The following is a 15,874-nucleotide window of genomic DNA, read 5'->3' as shown; positions in this document are numbered from 1 at the left end:
AAATATATATATATATATATATATATATATATATATATATAAGTAAAATCGAAATTATGAAAAAAAGATATTTAAATAAGTAAAATTGAAATATAAAAAAAATATTAAAATAAGTAAAATTGAAATTATAAAAAAAATATTGAAATAAGTAAAATTGAAATTATAAAAAAAATATTGATATAAGTAAAATTGAAATTATAAAAAAAAATTATTGAAATAAGTAAAATTGACGTTATAAAAAAAAGATATTAAATAAGTAAAATTGATAAAAAAATATTGAATTAAGTAAATTGAAATAAAAAAAAAAAAAAAAAAAAAAATTTGCTGAACGCCCAGACTGGGCGCCCAAACCGGACCCGGACGCCCAAACCGGGCGCCCATACTGTAACCGAACGCCCAAACCGGGCGTTCATCGGTATTTTGCACGCCCAAACCGGGCGTGAAAAATGCTGGTGAACGCCCGGTTGGGGCGTTCACTGTGCGCAATTTTCCCCCAAAAACAACCCTAAAATTCGATTTTTAGGGTTGTTTAACTTGCAATTACAATCAAAATTTCCTACCCAATGCAATTAAAACATTTAGGAGTTGAAAATTTCTCAAAATTTCAATGAATTTGGATTGATTTGGCTTCAATTCGATTTTTTTGAATTTTTTGAGTTTTTTTCTTTTTTTAGAGAGAGCTTTTTGGGGTATGAGTTGCAAACAGCAATTTTCAGACCCCAAAAAACATTTCACTAAAAATATTTACATTGTATGTAAATACAATAAAATAAAACCAATTAGGTACTGGTTCCTCAGTTATTAGTCTGAATATAGTATGAAATACAATAACTAACACAAATATCAAAGACTATACAAAGTGACAGCAATAATATCCCATAAGATTACTGCAACACAATCAACTCAGTTAGATGTTTCTTTCTTCTCCCTTTAGTTGAGTTTAGCAGCTGCAGGACTCCTGCCGAATTGTATGACAACGGGCTTCCCCTTAAATACGTAACCGTTTACCAAGTTCTGCATGCAGTCATTCATACACTAAAAATAATCAAGACTCACAAGCGCATGAAATCAAATTTTATAACGACTGCAAAAGGAAAACAAAAATTAAAAAACGGAATGAGTTGATCGCTTATTTTTGTATTAGAAAAGAATATACCAAAGCATTACGAGCAATTTCAACCGTAGGGAACGTAACAAAAGCTTGGCCCCTCATTCTTCCTTCCTAAAACAAGTGGAGTTGCAACACTTCAGCTCCGCGCATATTATTACGTACGTTATTGTCGTATTGACATAATGGGGAAAACGCAAATCACCTGCATTAATTTAACAGAAAGATTGGACTTGGCTGCATCGATGCTCCCAAAAAACGATCCTGTAAAAAGTGATAGAAACATAATTTAAAACATAAACTCCTTACGACGAATCGAAGTTTAAGTAATTGGTAAAATAAAATCGAAGCCAGCATAAAATATAAATGCCCGAGAGTTCAAATATAATTTGCAAGGAGATGGGATTGAAACTCACCAAATATAAAGTACAAGTCATCCACAACCACATCTTTTGCCAAGTTCTTGATGTACAACACACAAGTAGGATCTCCAGCCGTGTAATTCTGTTTTTGTTTTTCGTTTTTTTAAGAGAGAAAACAATTATCAGTCTTAGAAGTCAAGAATTCATCCATGCATAAATAATTAGTGGGCTTGACGACGGCTATTTTTATTATTTCAACGGTCTTTCATTTTAGTTGTCCCGAAGGCTGTGATTCTAGTACCTTAAATTTAGGAAGCGACAAGATTTCCTCCGGAGGCAATTTTCCGCGATTTAGTTTCTCCACAGTTGCATAAGGTTCGTTTTCAGAAGTTTCTAGGTTTGCCTCTTGCGATTCCTTGGTGGCGTCGTCATCCTTTGGTTCATGTTGAATTGGCTTAGGTGCTATTCTTATCTGCAAGCAGGTCACGACCCAATAAGTTTTTCGTATTTCAGAAGAAAGGTAAGTGTTCAAAATTTATTTCAGAGGTTATGAGCTAAGACCGACCTGCAGAACGGAGTTCTTCTTTTTTATGGTAGGCTTTTCTTTTGGAACTAATGTAACTTGTTTCAACCCAACAGCCTCGTGAGACACATCCTTGTCGACAGCAGGGCCTACAATAGCTTCTCTCTTGACACGCTTTCGATTAGGTCCAGCCTCTACTCCAACGTCCTAATCAATATAAGTTATTACATAGTTGAGAAGCGATTGCAGAAAAAAAAAAAGTTAAAAGGAGCAATATGACAACATCAAGATCTTTATAGACGGACACTTGTGGAAAAAGGTCATTGAACACGGTGAATATATATCCTCAAAATGCTGAATTAAAGAAACTCGGAAATTGAAAAACAAAATATCAGTGGCACAAAAACATCAGAAATGTTCTTTTTATTTGCAATTTTTTAGATCAAGCAAATATATGACACGACGTGATGCACAATAGGTTGAAAATAGCCAATTATCGAACAAATGGAGGTATGTTGTTAACAGCTCAAAGAGATGAACTTATATGCCAATGCAGACGTCTTGTTACCTACCTACGAACAAACATATCAATAGATGTAATTTGACCGAACTTATGCATTATTAATTCAAATAGGGTCTTGACACAGCATGCATGTGAACAATGGCGCCTTCGTATATGGTTGCAGATTTTTAAACTCCCACGTGACCAATAGTTAGTGGATTCATTTGACCGAAGTTGTGCGGGTTCGATTAAGGCGAGTCAACACTTGTATGGCGAGTACAAGGACAAGACGCAATATTAGTCAACTCATCAACACAGAGTAGCACAAACCAAATCCGAGGGGGTTTGACCCCACAAGCAGGAACCTAAGGGTCAATGACTTTCACACGCAGCCTCATTTCACACGAACGTTTAATCCAAATTTCTACATAATCTCACTAGACTCAAATGAAGCAGTCGCAAAATTTCTCCCGACAGCAGATATTGGATATTATAATACAGCCGTAACGAAGATCTAGAGTTGATTATAGCTTAACCTCATAGATTATTTCAGTTAACACACAAAGACGAATTCATAACACCAAAACACTCGATAATTGCAAAGACTAGAGATAATCACCTCGTCCGAAGACCCCATTTCCGATTCGCTACTAGATACGTCTTTGGCATTAGTCTCCGAGGACGGCGGTTGTGGCGGAAACAGTACTGATACTGGTAGAGGCGGAGTAGGCAGCGCCTTCCGAAACGGTGCTGGAATATTCATTTTGTTCATCAAATGCAAAACCTGTATTCATCAATGTAGAAACAAATTTTGACTGCTCAGATAAAATTTGATTCTTTAGAAAAAGCAAAAGAGAGGGAAAAAAAAAAGAGGGCGGCAATAACCTGCGTATAAAATCGGGGAACGGCGATAAGAGCATTTACAATGTTGGTCAGAATTTGTCCATCGGGAGCTGGGTATACATATCTATTATAAAATATCAGGAAATTGAACCAGTGAGTTTGATTATCCCATTAAATTCAAATAACTAATCGATTTCGACAGTTTGAAATACACACACACACACACACACAATGAATAGCTCAAAGAAGAAATTAACATACTCTAGGTGGGGTGGAAATGGATAATCCAGACCAAGTTTTTCAGCGATAGGTTCTCTTGCGCCATAATATTGACTATTATTCGTCATGATCCACGGCGGTTCCGGTGGCGGTGACGGCGGCGGCGATGGTGACGGCGGAGATTTGGAAGAGAAGGTAGCTATCTATGGTTTTGAAGATTGAAGCTTTGGAGAAGAGAAGAACGGGGAGAGTGGGAATTGATGAGAGTCGTTACGACGTCGTATTGGAGAAATAATGCTGTGGCTGGGCTGCGTTTGGGGATGGGCTGACAACTAAAATTAATAAATTAAGCCCAGTTATCTTTTTATTATTTACAGTAATTTATTGGGTAAATTACAACCGACGACCCCCTGAGGAATGGTCAAATTACGAAACCCCCCTCTTGTTTGGATAGTTACATCTGTACCCCTCAACTATGAATCTTCTTACACGTCAACCCTTATAGTGTCAAATTCAACATAATCATCTAGATTCCGTGGAATGTGCTCTAGTTTGTACTAATTTTGTGTAAAAATACAGTTTCTGATGCTCCAAAATCTGATATATTCAAGCCAATAAACACATCTTATGATCATCTTGATTCAACATATGGAGCTTGAATGGAATAAAACGGGTACAAAGGTGATAATATTCTATAAAATTTATAAGATTCCACTAAATCTGAAACGCAAGGGTGAACGTGTAAGAAGATTTATAGATAAAGGGGGTGGTTGTAATTATCCAAACAAGAGAGAGATTTTCGTAATTTGACCATACCTCAAGGGCATCTGTAATTACCCTAATTTATTTTTATGATGTTTTATATATATATTTCACTCCCAAAGTAAGTAATAAATCATGCACATCAATAAATATGCTCAAACAAAAAAAAGGAAATTCGGAAAATTAATAAAGTTGACTTTAATTCAGAAAATCTACATATGGAACTTATCCTAAATTGTGATCCGTATCATTCCGACACTAATTATTTCCATTTGTTATATTGTTCGCTCATTTTTCAATGATTACTGCGATTCATCTCCCGCTACTAGTGTCCATAGCCCGTCTAATAACATAATCAAGTCTAAATTATACATTTATTGCTCATGATCGTTAAAAAAAATTGCATGTTGTCATATGGTCTTAATGGCTTTCATCTTTTACCCTATGACGGCCCTTGCCCCTTTCCAACCTCGTCTCGTGACCCTCCGTTGACCCAGTTGCATGATTGACTTAGTCGTGATTTTATGCAATCGAACCAAGCCACATCAACTACTTCTTTACCCTAGCGCTTCTTGCTTGCTTCTGTCTGAACTCGTACTTTTGATTGAATGATCTGGCGTTTCTCATGATATTTTTTTTTTCTTTTCTTATTCCAAAATGCAAGTTCAAGCTTCACATCATTAGGCATTCTTTCAGCGGAACCAATATTATCAGAACCGGACCGGACACAAAACCGGCAACGCATTCGAGTCACGGTTGGACCCAGGGGCGGAACCAGGATTAGAAAGTAGGGGGGGCTAACTAAAATTTCAGGGTTCGGGGCAGCGCCCCGAAAAAAAATTTAGGTTCACAAGACATTGAAAAAATAGGTTTATACTGCGAAAAAAATTACGACACATATCTATAATATAATATATATCTATAATTTATATAAAATTATGGAGAATAAACAAAAAAGTAAAGGTTAAGAAACATATTTACAAAATCTTTGGGGGGGTCAAAAGTAATATTCAAAAAATATTAGGTCAAAATAACTAAAATTTTTTTTTTTTTTCTTGGGGGGGCAACCGCCCCCCCCTGCCCCTTAGAAGCTCCGCCAGTGGTTGGACCGGTTCAACCGGCTTCAACCCGAGTTTTTATCTTTTAATTTTTTTAATTATTTTATTAATTTTAAAATATTAATAAAATGAAAATTATATATATCTGGGTCATTGACCGGTCAACCTTTATACTCAATTTTTTCCTATCTCCTCTCTCTCCACCTCTTTTCTCATCACTACAGCTATCTTCACCAGTCCACTCTTTCTCTCTCCACAATTCACTTCCACCCGTCACCCTCTTTTACCCCCCATTATTTTTTTTCCCTTAACCCAGAGCATATCCGCCCTCTCTCTCTCTCTCTCTCTCTCTCTCTCTCTCTCTCTCTCTCTCTCTCTCTTTTCTATTAATTTCATTTTCTTCTTTTCAATCTTCTTATTTTTTTCTTTCTTCATATCCAGAAACACACACAACTTGTACGTTCCGGCAAAACAGGACTAAATCCGTCGAAATTCGCAAATCCACGGCCAGATATGTCGGTTTCCGGCCGACCTCGGCCTATTCTACACAGATCCGGCCACCCCCAACAAATTCCAACCGTACCCCGCACCAACAACCACCGGACGTAATATTTAAGATGAAAACCGGGGTCGTTGACCGGTTTCCGGGTTCACCGATTTTGGCTGGTTGAACCGGATTTTCTATGTTTGGATTGGGTTTCTGATTTTCCCGGTTTTAGGGGTCAGATCGGACAGCTTTTATCACGGGTCACGGTCGGACCGGTCGGACCAGCCGGCCCAACCCGGTTCTAAAAACATTGAGCGGAATCATACGTAAGGAGACAAACAAGTGAACCATATTCGTTCTTACATTACTATATCTTGATCAACACCATATATACAAGTTTTTGTACTTTGCACTAAAAAAATCAGCACTTTGTTAATAAATCATTTATATTGCACCCGGTTGATATTTTAATAAAAAATCTTAGTAAATTATTTGTTTGGTAGGTCTTTGATAAAAAAAAAAACAATTGTGGATATTTTTTATATAACAAATTATAATATCAATGAATTTAGTGAGAAAATGGTTGGATGGTAGGGGAAATAAACAATTATATTACTATCCGCCACCAGAAAAATACACTATTGCAAAGATGAAAATACCCTCTACGAATAAATTCATACAAAAGTATTTCTCTTCTCGGTGCAGAATATTAATTTTTTTTTTCACCCTTCAACTATTATTTTAGAAAAATTACATAATAAATGTATTCTCAAAAAAATCATCAACTTTTGAGGATGTAAAGAGCTATCAATTTTTTGGGGGTGCAATTAGTTACCGAAATGCTATATTATAAGGTGCAAAGTAGAGTTAAGCATTTTTTATATTTTCATATTTAATCAATAAAATGCAGTATTTTCCAAAAAAAAAAGGGAGAATTAACAAATATAATATTTTTAATATTGTCAAGTGAACATTAATCTTTTTATTAGACATTGACCTAACTGATCATTAAAAAATAAATCAACGCTGTATTATTTGGAGCAGAAAAATGATTTATTATTATAATAACAAATCCATGCACGTGAGTCATTGTACGGTTCTGTAGATGCTAGACTCGGTTTTATAAATTGGATGATTATAAGTTATAGATCTATATATAATACCACATGTATATACATGCTTAGTGGATTATTATTTATATAAATCCATTCACGGATTAAAATCACCCGATATATTTTGATCGGATGTAGCATCTCATATAGTGTCAATATACTAGGCCCACAACCTACTAATCCACAATCAGTTGTAATCAAAATTTGTTGATTAAAAGAATATTTTATGGGAAAAAAATAATAATATATATGCGGTCGAAATTACTATTATTGTCAAACACAGTAATATTAGTGAGATCGAAAATAATATGACTGTGAACCGCGGTAATATTACAACACTTGACAGTAATATTATTACGTTGATCGGTCAACAAAACAAACAAAATAATATTAATTAAAATAAAATAAATAATATTGATGTGATTGACAATAATGTTAACGTGTTTGCAGTCATTTTTCTGCCAACCACAATAAAATTAATTATTATTTGTCAACAATTAGCGGCATGCATAAAAAATACTCAAAAAAAAAAATAAAAAATCGTCGCCGTGTCGCCGTATGAGATTGGCGATAACAGCCGGTCAATGGCGATGGAGAAATGTCAACACCAAAGTTTGACGGCAAAAAAAAAATAATTCAAAATTGAATTTTTGTGATCACTTTAGTATTATAATTATTTTTCATATTACACATGCACTTTAGAGTTTCAAAGTTTAATTAATTATTTTCTTTCCAGTTTCATGCTTATTAATGATAAATTAATGAAATATCCCAAAATTAATGATAAACTCATGAAGCGAAAATTTGAAGATGAAGATCAACGTTCTAAAAATCGGACCGGACATTGACCCGGCAAAGCTATCGATCACGGTTGAATCGGTTCAACCGGGATCCAACTGAGTTTTTGAATATTTATTTTTTATTTATTTATATTTAATTTATATGGTATTATTTATGCAAAAATAAAATACATAAAAATAACATGTTTATCACCAATATCAAATATTCGTGTGAGTTAAGTATAAAACTACAATTAGCACTATAGACAAACAATAAAATAACATGCAACATAAATCACTGTCTATCTTATAAATCAAAAATTAACATTTAATTTATAATCTTACATCTTACTGATAAAAAAAACGAATAAAAAACAAGTTTTACTTCTAAAACAAACATTTAAAATAAGTCTCACATCGAAATCAAATATTTAAAGTAAATAGTAAATGCACGTAAAAGACAATATAAAGTCTTGTATTTTTTTTAAGATTAAAACCTACTGTTGTTTATTAGTTGTTCAATTGTTGATTTGTATTAGGCTATTAGTTATGGCATAAATCAAATTGCATTTGATTTATTGTGATAGAAGGAAAATCAAAAAGCTCCCACGTTTCAACTTCCCTTTTTTGTTTTTTCATTTTTTTTGTGTGTACAAAACTACATTGTTTTTTTTTTTTTTTTAAATTAATTAAAAACGCGTGGGTCAACCAGACAACTGGTTTTTAGTCAGTTTCCGAGTTTTGGTCGGACCGGTCAAATAACCGATTTCTGACAATTGGACCTGTTTTTTTGTACTTTTCAGATTTATAGTGCTAACTGGACCGGACAAGGCACCGATTCACGGTCGAACGGGCCAGTCCGGTCACGTTGATGAAGATCACATATTCACATTAGGGATAATTAATTTGGTCCGTAAGAACTTCTTCCCAATAAGTCAAGACTATTTTAATAATTTTCTTAATTTTAAACAACAAAATGGAGGAAGTAATTCATTAATAAATAATAATTAATGACATAATCGATCAACAAATAAGGCCCCACAAGACTTGATAAAAAGTAAAAACATTAATAATTCCTCAAGTCAGCTCACAACGGGTCTATCAGATGCTACACCACCGACGTAGCAGCATACATGTACACATAAATGTGTGCGTTATTATGCATAAATTAATGGTTTTCAAAATCTACGATTATTTCATCGAGTGTAGCATATGCAGAACCCGAAACACGATAAAATTAAATTGTACAATTAAACTATTACCTCGCAACTCATCCCAATTGAATTAAGTAGTCATTCATTCGGTCTTGTTGCCCCCGCCAGTGACAGCTTCCTTCACAGACTGTATCTTTTCAGCCACTTTAACGGCAGCTTCCGCCACAACACCGGCGGTTCCGGCGGAGTGATCGTCGGCGTGGATCACATGAGTCACCTCCACCTTCTCTGGTATGGGCTCTTTATCTAGTCCCGGCGGCGTTCGGTAGTCAACCGTCTCCACAGCTATCTCCACCGCCCCATCATCGTTGACTCTTTCGGTACCCTGCAACCATGAAAAATTTAATTAATTAAATGATTTATACACCTCTGATATATTGTATAAATAAAACACGAAAATTATCAAATCGGAGTACTCAATTTCGTTACCTTTGAAGTATTCATGGAATTGAGATTTAATTGATTTGTGTAAGAAGTGGGACGACTGAATATAATGCAATTATTGTAGATGCGAAATCATGAGATTTATAGATATAGTTTGCTATATAAATATTGTTTTATATAATGGACAGATGGCGGAGCCTCGTTGGTTTAATTTGGAGGAAATTTAATTTGTGGTGGTGAGTGGTGACACGTAAATTTTAATGAAGTTGATGACTCACTCTGCACGTTCCATATAAACATTAAATAAGATAATCAGTCGGCCAGGGGTTGGGGTGTATAGTATACTATACCCCTAGGGCATTTTTGTCCTTTTAGCTATAGTCGTGACTTAAAATTAAAAATGTTGAACTATCCTAGAAAAAGTTTAAAAGTTTACGCATGGCTTGACTCGTGCGTTGGGCTGAGATTGAGTTGAGTCGATTGATTACTAGCCTAAACATTCACTGGTTTGATAAACCAATTTTACTCAAATTTGAAAGTTGTTGCCGACTCAACATTTGTGGACCGGTTGATGGTTGTCAATCGAATATTCGGTTTTAGAATGTGACGGTTGATGGATGATATATGTCATCTAATTTATTTAAAATAAATTCTAATTATAGAGTAAACATATGCACATTCTGTGTAATGCCACTGTAGGATCATCATTTATCATTCCAATGACAAAAACATATAATTAAGAAATATAAAGTAATTAATAAAACACACCATTTATTTTATAATTTTTAATAATATTGAATAGTATAGTTTGTTGATCAATAATTATTGGTCAATTAACTTTTGATAATATTAGAAACCACCAACCGACTTATTATGTAGATGGGTTAGTTAAAATTTCCAACTCGATCTAATGGGTCGGTTAAAAATTACTATCCGCCTAAAAATATGGTCGGTAACGGTTGGTTGGTGGATAAAAACCAATCCAATTCCCACTCTAGATATGAATTTTTTTTTTCTTTTAATAGGGAATATTTGTCAATTAAAGATTACACATAGGTGAAATTTATAATAAACTCTAACATAAGTGTAACTTTCTGAAAAAATCAGACTTTTCGGAAATGAAGAGCAGTGCAAAAAATTGGAAACTAATACTATATTCTGATTTCGTTAAAAATGTCTGAAATAAGACGTGTTTAAATTCAAAATTAAACAATATTGTTCCAAATCCATAAATATTTGGATAGAATCATAGAAATCAACTTAATAAAAGTTGTTCTAATATCCATCCCTACTCAGTTGCATTATTTGGAAGCGGATAGAGACTTACAATTTTTTTTTTCATTTTGGAAAAAAAATGTTTTGAAAGAATAATTTGAGAAAAAAAATACAAAGTGAATGAAAAACGCCGTAGTAGTCAAATTATGTCTAATTACCCCGAGAAAATATATTTTAGATTCCTTTTTTGAATGTTAAAGTGAGATATATTTCTTCTTTTTAGTAAAAGATTTGTTTTAATGAAACGACCGACTCTTGCTCCGATGAAAGAGAAATTTTTGAAAGAAGTCTTTACAAATAAGTCCATCAATATGTACTTATTCATAAAGAGATTCAGACAATAAATTTCTTTAAAAAAAAAATCACACATGGTCCAGATTTCAAAATTTGTAAAAGATTAAAATAGCCCCTCATACTTTAATATGTTCCAATTTCATCATTTAATTTAATCTAACCTCAATTTGATCCTAAATTTCACAATTTTGACCACACATTTTTAAAGACAATTTCGTCCCTCACCGCCGGTCTCCAACGTTGACTTTCTTTTTTTTTCTTTTTTTTCTTCTTCCTGATTTTTCCGCCGGTTTCTTGTATTAATTTTTTATTTTTTTTTTCTTCCCGATTTTTCTTTGAGGATTTGTTTGAGAAGTTTAAGAACATTAATTCGTTTTTAGGAAACAATGAGAACAAAATGAAAATGTTACCAAATATTATAATCTTTTGTATTGTTTATTCCAATTTTAATAGGATCGGATATGGTCAAAAATATACATTTCTTTAAAGTGGAAATATGCAATGTATCCTTCATTTAGAATATATTTTGAACTAAATCCAATTGATTAAAAACTTTTTTCTCTCACTTAAATTTCACTTTTAATTAGTGAGACCCTTTGAAATTATTACATCCTTATTCGATCATTTTTTTACAAACTCTACCCCAGTCACACCTTTTAACGTGACGCAATTTTCATTTTTTTTTATTTCTCTGTATCTCTCTTTCATTCTCCCCCTTACAAATTCTCTTTGTTTTTTTTTTTTCTCAGATTTGTAACCACCGCCGTCGCCCTCCTTCTTCCTTTTTTCATCGCCGTAATCTGCTAAGCCCAGCCACAGACCACAGTCACCGCCTAGGGTTCCGTCATCACGTCTCGCTACGATGTCAAATCTCCCCAAGACCACCTCCCGTCAGCTCCCATACACCACCCATTGCTGGACTGATGCACGAGGGAGAACACAGACGAGAATTATGGGCCCCTAGCGTCGCATACCCTATCTCTCTTCTCTCGATCTCTCGTGATGTCGGCGATGAGAGGCGGACGATGGTGTCTGGAGAAGTGGTGCAAATCGACGAGTGGTAGAGAAGCAACGATTGTGCGGGAGGCGATGGAGAAGGTTGGGGCAGGGAGATTCAATTCTGAGGGGGCAGCCGTTGTTTGTTGAGTCATCTGCCGTTGCCACTGAGTTCAGTAATTTTCTCTCTACTCCTCCTTCTCCTCTTCTTCTTAGTCTATTTTCTAGTGTAAAATTAAGTTGCAGCCAAAAAAGTCGATGATGTTGAAGAAGATGGATAAACGACATGCCAATTGGAGAGAATGAACTATGTAGTCATATATAGTCATACGTAATCGTACATAGCCATATATGAGATTTGTATGTTTTTTTTTGTAATGTACAATGATGTTGATGACTATTTTAGTTGTGAATTTTCGGATCTATTTGCGTGGTTACAAATTGATTTGTAATAATAAGATTCAAATCATTATTTTTTTTGTGTGGATTTTGATTGTATTTCTTTTTCGTAAATATGACGGTACTACACTGTATAATCCTGATTTTTAAGTTGAAAAATGTAAAAACGGCAATATAAAGAAAGAATGTGACTACAGTATAGTCATATTCGACGGTAGTCACTTGGACTATAGTCATATTCGACTAGTAAACTTATCAAAAATAAAAAATCAGAAAAAAGATTAAACGTTTTTATAATAGAAAAATTTGTTAAAAATAAATAAAATAAATAAAAAATGTATCCGGCATATGTAACCATATGAGTATGAGCCCTAATTAATTGGACAAAGAACCATGTCATTAAATACATAAATATGTATTAAGGCTCAACTATATACATCTAAATTCTAAACAGTCCAGAAAAAAAGTTACGAGCTCTCTTTGGTGCACTGCTCGAAACAGGTAAAGGGGCCATGATCTGAAGAAACGCATCAGCCAGCATGCGGCCGAGCTGAACTTGTCCTGCAGCGCTTAGATGCAAACCGTCGGGCTCGAGTGGCAGCCCCTTGGCATCAACACACCTCACATTTGGAAGCTCAATTTCTAGCTGAGCTTTTCTTACAATATCTACATAAGATCCTTGTCCTGATGCCAACGCCACCTTTAATTTACACCACAAAAAAACCAAAAAATAAAATAAAAATAAACAAATATAAAATCAATTTTATATATGCTACAATTTTTTGTGAGGGTTTATTGCATTTAACACCTCTATGTTCAAATTGTTAAGAACCTCATAGTGTTATAAATATTAGCGAACAAAAAAAACAACCCTATTGTGTGATTGTTTTTAGCAAATTATTACCCCATAAAAACTCATCATTTAGGGGGTCATGTGTAGGGATGACAGTTGGTACGTGTTTGGCTGGTTTCAAACCCCGAACCGACCTATGGACGGGTTTGTATAAGCTAAACGGTTCTGGGCTCAAGTCTCGGTCGGGTTACGAGTTTTATTGGAATATATATATATATATATATATATATATATATATATATATATATATATATATATATTGTCAACCATCGACAACGGTCGGTCTTGTCTTTTGAACTTTATTTATTGTATGATTTTATTATTCATTTTTATCACTTGTTGATGTTTTTAAACTATTGGATTTTAATTTTGAGATTATTTTGTTGAAACATACAAGAAAAATATTATGAAAGTTAAAAAATATCAAACTTTTTTGTTAACGGGTCTGGCGGTGAAGTTACCTGGATCACAGGTAGCATAGGCGACTTCAAATCGGACCGCACATCGGCGAAGAACTTCTCCAATCTCCCCTTGTACAATTTAGCATCCCCGAGATTCTCCGTGTCGCTCTCGCCTTGGTACCACAAAATAGCCCGAATCAGTCCACCACCGTGCATGGCGGCCCGAGCTCGGTGGAGCAGCTGGTTATAGAGGCGGCCGCCACGGCTCCACCGGCTAATATCCGTTCCTCCGACGGCACACGGGACCAAACCGACGACCCCAAGGCCCAAGTCCCTCTGTAGAACCCAATTGGAAAACGCCATCCCGGGCCCGATTCCACAAGTTCTATTGACGTCCACGTCCTTGTGGAGCGGCTCCCGCGCCTCTTCCCAAGTGAGATCAGACCTCAGCCGTCGGATCATTGGATTGGGGTGGCACTCGGGCGGCACGAATCCATCCCACGTACCGTTTACGACCCCCCCTCGACCGGACATGTTGCTTTGTCCGGCGAGTATGAATATGCTTTTAGTGCCTTCATTGGTGAATTTTTCAGTGCTCACCAAAGTGGAGTAAGCTAAAAGCATCAACCAAAAAATGGAATACATTGTTTGGTGAGGAAGCAATAATTTTGATGCCTTGGAATTTTATTTTAGGAGACCACTTTGGTATATTGAAACATGGAGAGAGACAACTACTTTTTTTTAGTTGTTTCTATATGTATTTTGGAATCTTACACCAGACTGATATTTCCCCATAATTTACCTCTCAATTATATTTAGTATTAAATTATTGGGAAATTTATAGTTTTCATCCCTAAAATTTGCAACAATTCGACATTTAGTCCCTCATGTTTAAAAGACACATTTGGTCCCTTTTAATAATTTGACACTTTTGGTTGTTTCTAGCAATTTACCCTTTCTCCGTTAGTTAAGATCAAGGTTCTAAATATCGGTTATCGAATCCGAGGCGGTTCGGGACCGCCACACGATAAATCGTTGCGGCGGTGATTAATCGGAGATATATTGGAAATAAATTGGTTTTTTGATTTAGTGTAATATATTTCTATATCTTATTTATAAATACTTAAAACGTATAAAACAAAATTGAACTTGATTCTCTTCTCATCGTTTATATATTCTTTAATCACATAACAAAAGTTTAACATTAATAATGAGGTAGAGAATGCCGCCGCGGTGTCTGGATTGTTTTGTATTTTTGCCGCCGCGGTGTCTGGATTGTTTTGTATTTTTGCCGCCGCGGTGTCTGGATTGTTTTGTATTTTTGTTTTTTTTAGGCTAGGTTTTTGTTACGAAGTCGCTGAATTTGGGTTTGATTGAAAGAGATAATGGTTGGAATTGAAAAAAAAAATAATAAAAACCTTATTTTCCTTGTAATAAAAGTTAATAAATAAAAATTAGAAAAAAATATTTTTTCATATATCGCTCGAAGTTTGACGACCCGCCCCGATATATCGATTTGACCCGCCACAGACCGCCTCACCGTCAAAAAAACGATTTTCAAAATCGCCACACAAATATCGTAAATGTTTATGCCCGCTACCGATATGGCGGACGATATATCGACTGCCATATTAACTTTAACAGAAAATTGATGAAAACGGTTAAAACTGTTGAATTTTTGAAACATGAAGGACCAAATGTGTTTTTTATGAATTTGGGAACCAAATGTGTAATCATTTCAATCTTGTGGGATGAAAACTGTAATTTTCCCTTCAATTATTCATAGAAAACATTGTAATTATTGCAAGAAGAAACGACAACAATTGCATTCACCTGACACTATTTTAATTATGCAATGAATTATATATATCTTGTTGCTTTAGTTTACAAAATTCTCTGGAATTTGGAAATTATACCCCACTTCCAAAAATTATATAGAGAAACAACTTCCTTTTTTTAATTACTTTATTAAATCCAAAACATATTCTTTCGCCTAGTGGCATGCATCCAGGTAATAAGATTTGTTTTCACAAGATTAATTAATTAAGAATTAATTAATTCTTGATTTATGCCAGCCCGGTAATTCAATTTGTTTTATGTTTAATCTTTACAAATAAAAAAATAAATATTTTATGTTTATGTGTACGATAAATCATACAAAGAAAATTATTTAGTGACAGTTGCAAATTTAATTTGTCAAAGAAAGCAATTTTATAGTTCAAATGATTTTAAAATGTTTTCATTATAAAGCAAATACAAATTATTTTAGTTGCAAAATGTTTTTCATTTGATATTTTATAGTA

General features: G+C 34.4%; 3 protein-coding genes across 3 annotated transcripts; all 3 read right to left on the bottom strand.

Moving 5' to 3' along the window:
* Positions 1-756: 756 nt before the first annotated feature.
* Positions 757-4,177, bottom strand: LOC105971292 (RNA-binding (RRM/RBD/RNP motifs) family protein). Its single transcript, XM_012996139.2, has 9 exons — positions 3,600-4,177; positions 3,381-3,462; positions 3,115-3,279; positions 2,036-2,200; positions 1,772-1,942; positions 1,525-1,612; positions 1,314-1,372; positions 1,157-1,222; positions 757-1,014 (listed from the first exon to the last, which is right to left on the bottom strand). The coding sequence occupies exons 1-9, from the start codon at positions 3,683-3,685 to the stop codon at positions 931-933; spliced, it is 966 nt and encodes a 321-aa protein (XP_012851593.2). The 5' UTR covers positions 3,686-4,177; the 3' UTR covers positions 757-930.
* A 4,625-nt stretch (positions 4,178-8,802) lies between these two features.
* Positions 8,803-9,532, bottom strand: LOC105971293 (uncharacterized). The gene is made up of 2 exons (XM_012996140.2): positions 9,399-9,532; positions 8,803-9,294 (listed from the first exon to the last, which is right to left on the bottom strand). The coding sequence occupies exons 1-2, from the start codon at positions 9,411-9,413 to the stop codon at positions 9,052-9,054; spliced, it is 258 nt and encodes an 85-aa protein (XP_012851594.1). The 5' UTR covers positions 9,414-9,532; the 3' UTR covers positions 8,803-9,051.
* A 3,061-nt stretch (positions 9,533-12,593) lies between these two features.
* On the bottom strand, positions 12,594-14,340 carry LOC105971312 (putative carbohydrate esterase At4g34215). Its single transcript, XM_012996160.2, has 2 exons — positions 13,632-14,340; positions 12,594-13,017 (listed from the first exon to the last, which is right to left on the bottom strand). Exons 1-2 carry the CDS (start codon positions 14,214-14,216, stop codon positions 12,757-12,759), a joined length of 846 nt encoding a protein of 281 aa, XP_012851614.1. The 5' UTR covers positions 14,217-14,340; the 3' UTR covers positions 12,594-12,756.
* Positions 14,341-15,874: the final 1,534 nt, after the last annotated feature.

This window comes from Erythranthe guttata, chromosome 3, assembly GCF_056151865.1.
Source record: "Erythranthe guttata isolate IM_541 chromosome 3, IM_541, whole genome shotgun sequence".
In the NCBI taxonomy this organism is placed as follows: domain Eukaryota; kingdom Viridiplantae; phylum Streptophyta; class Magnoliopsida; order Lamiales; family Phrymaceae; genus Erythranthe; species Erythranthe guttata.
Note: the sequence above shows the minus strand (reverse complement) of the source record. Positions and strands in the feature narration are given on the sequence as shown.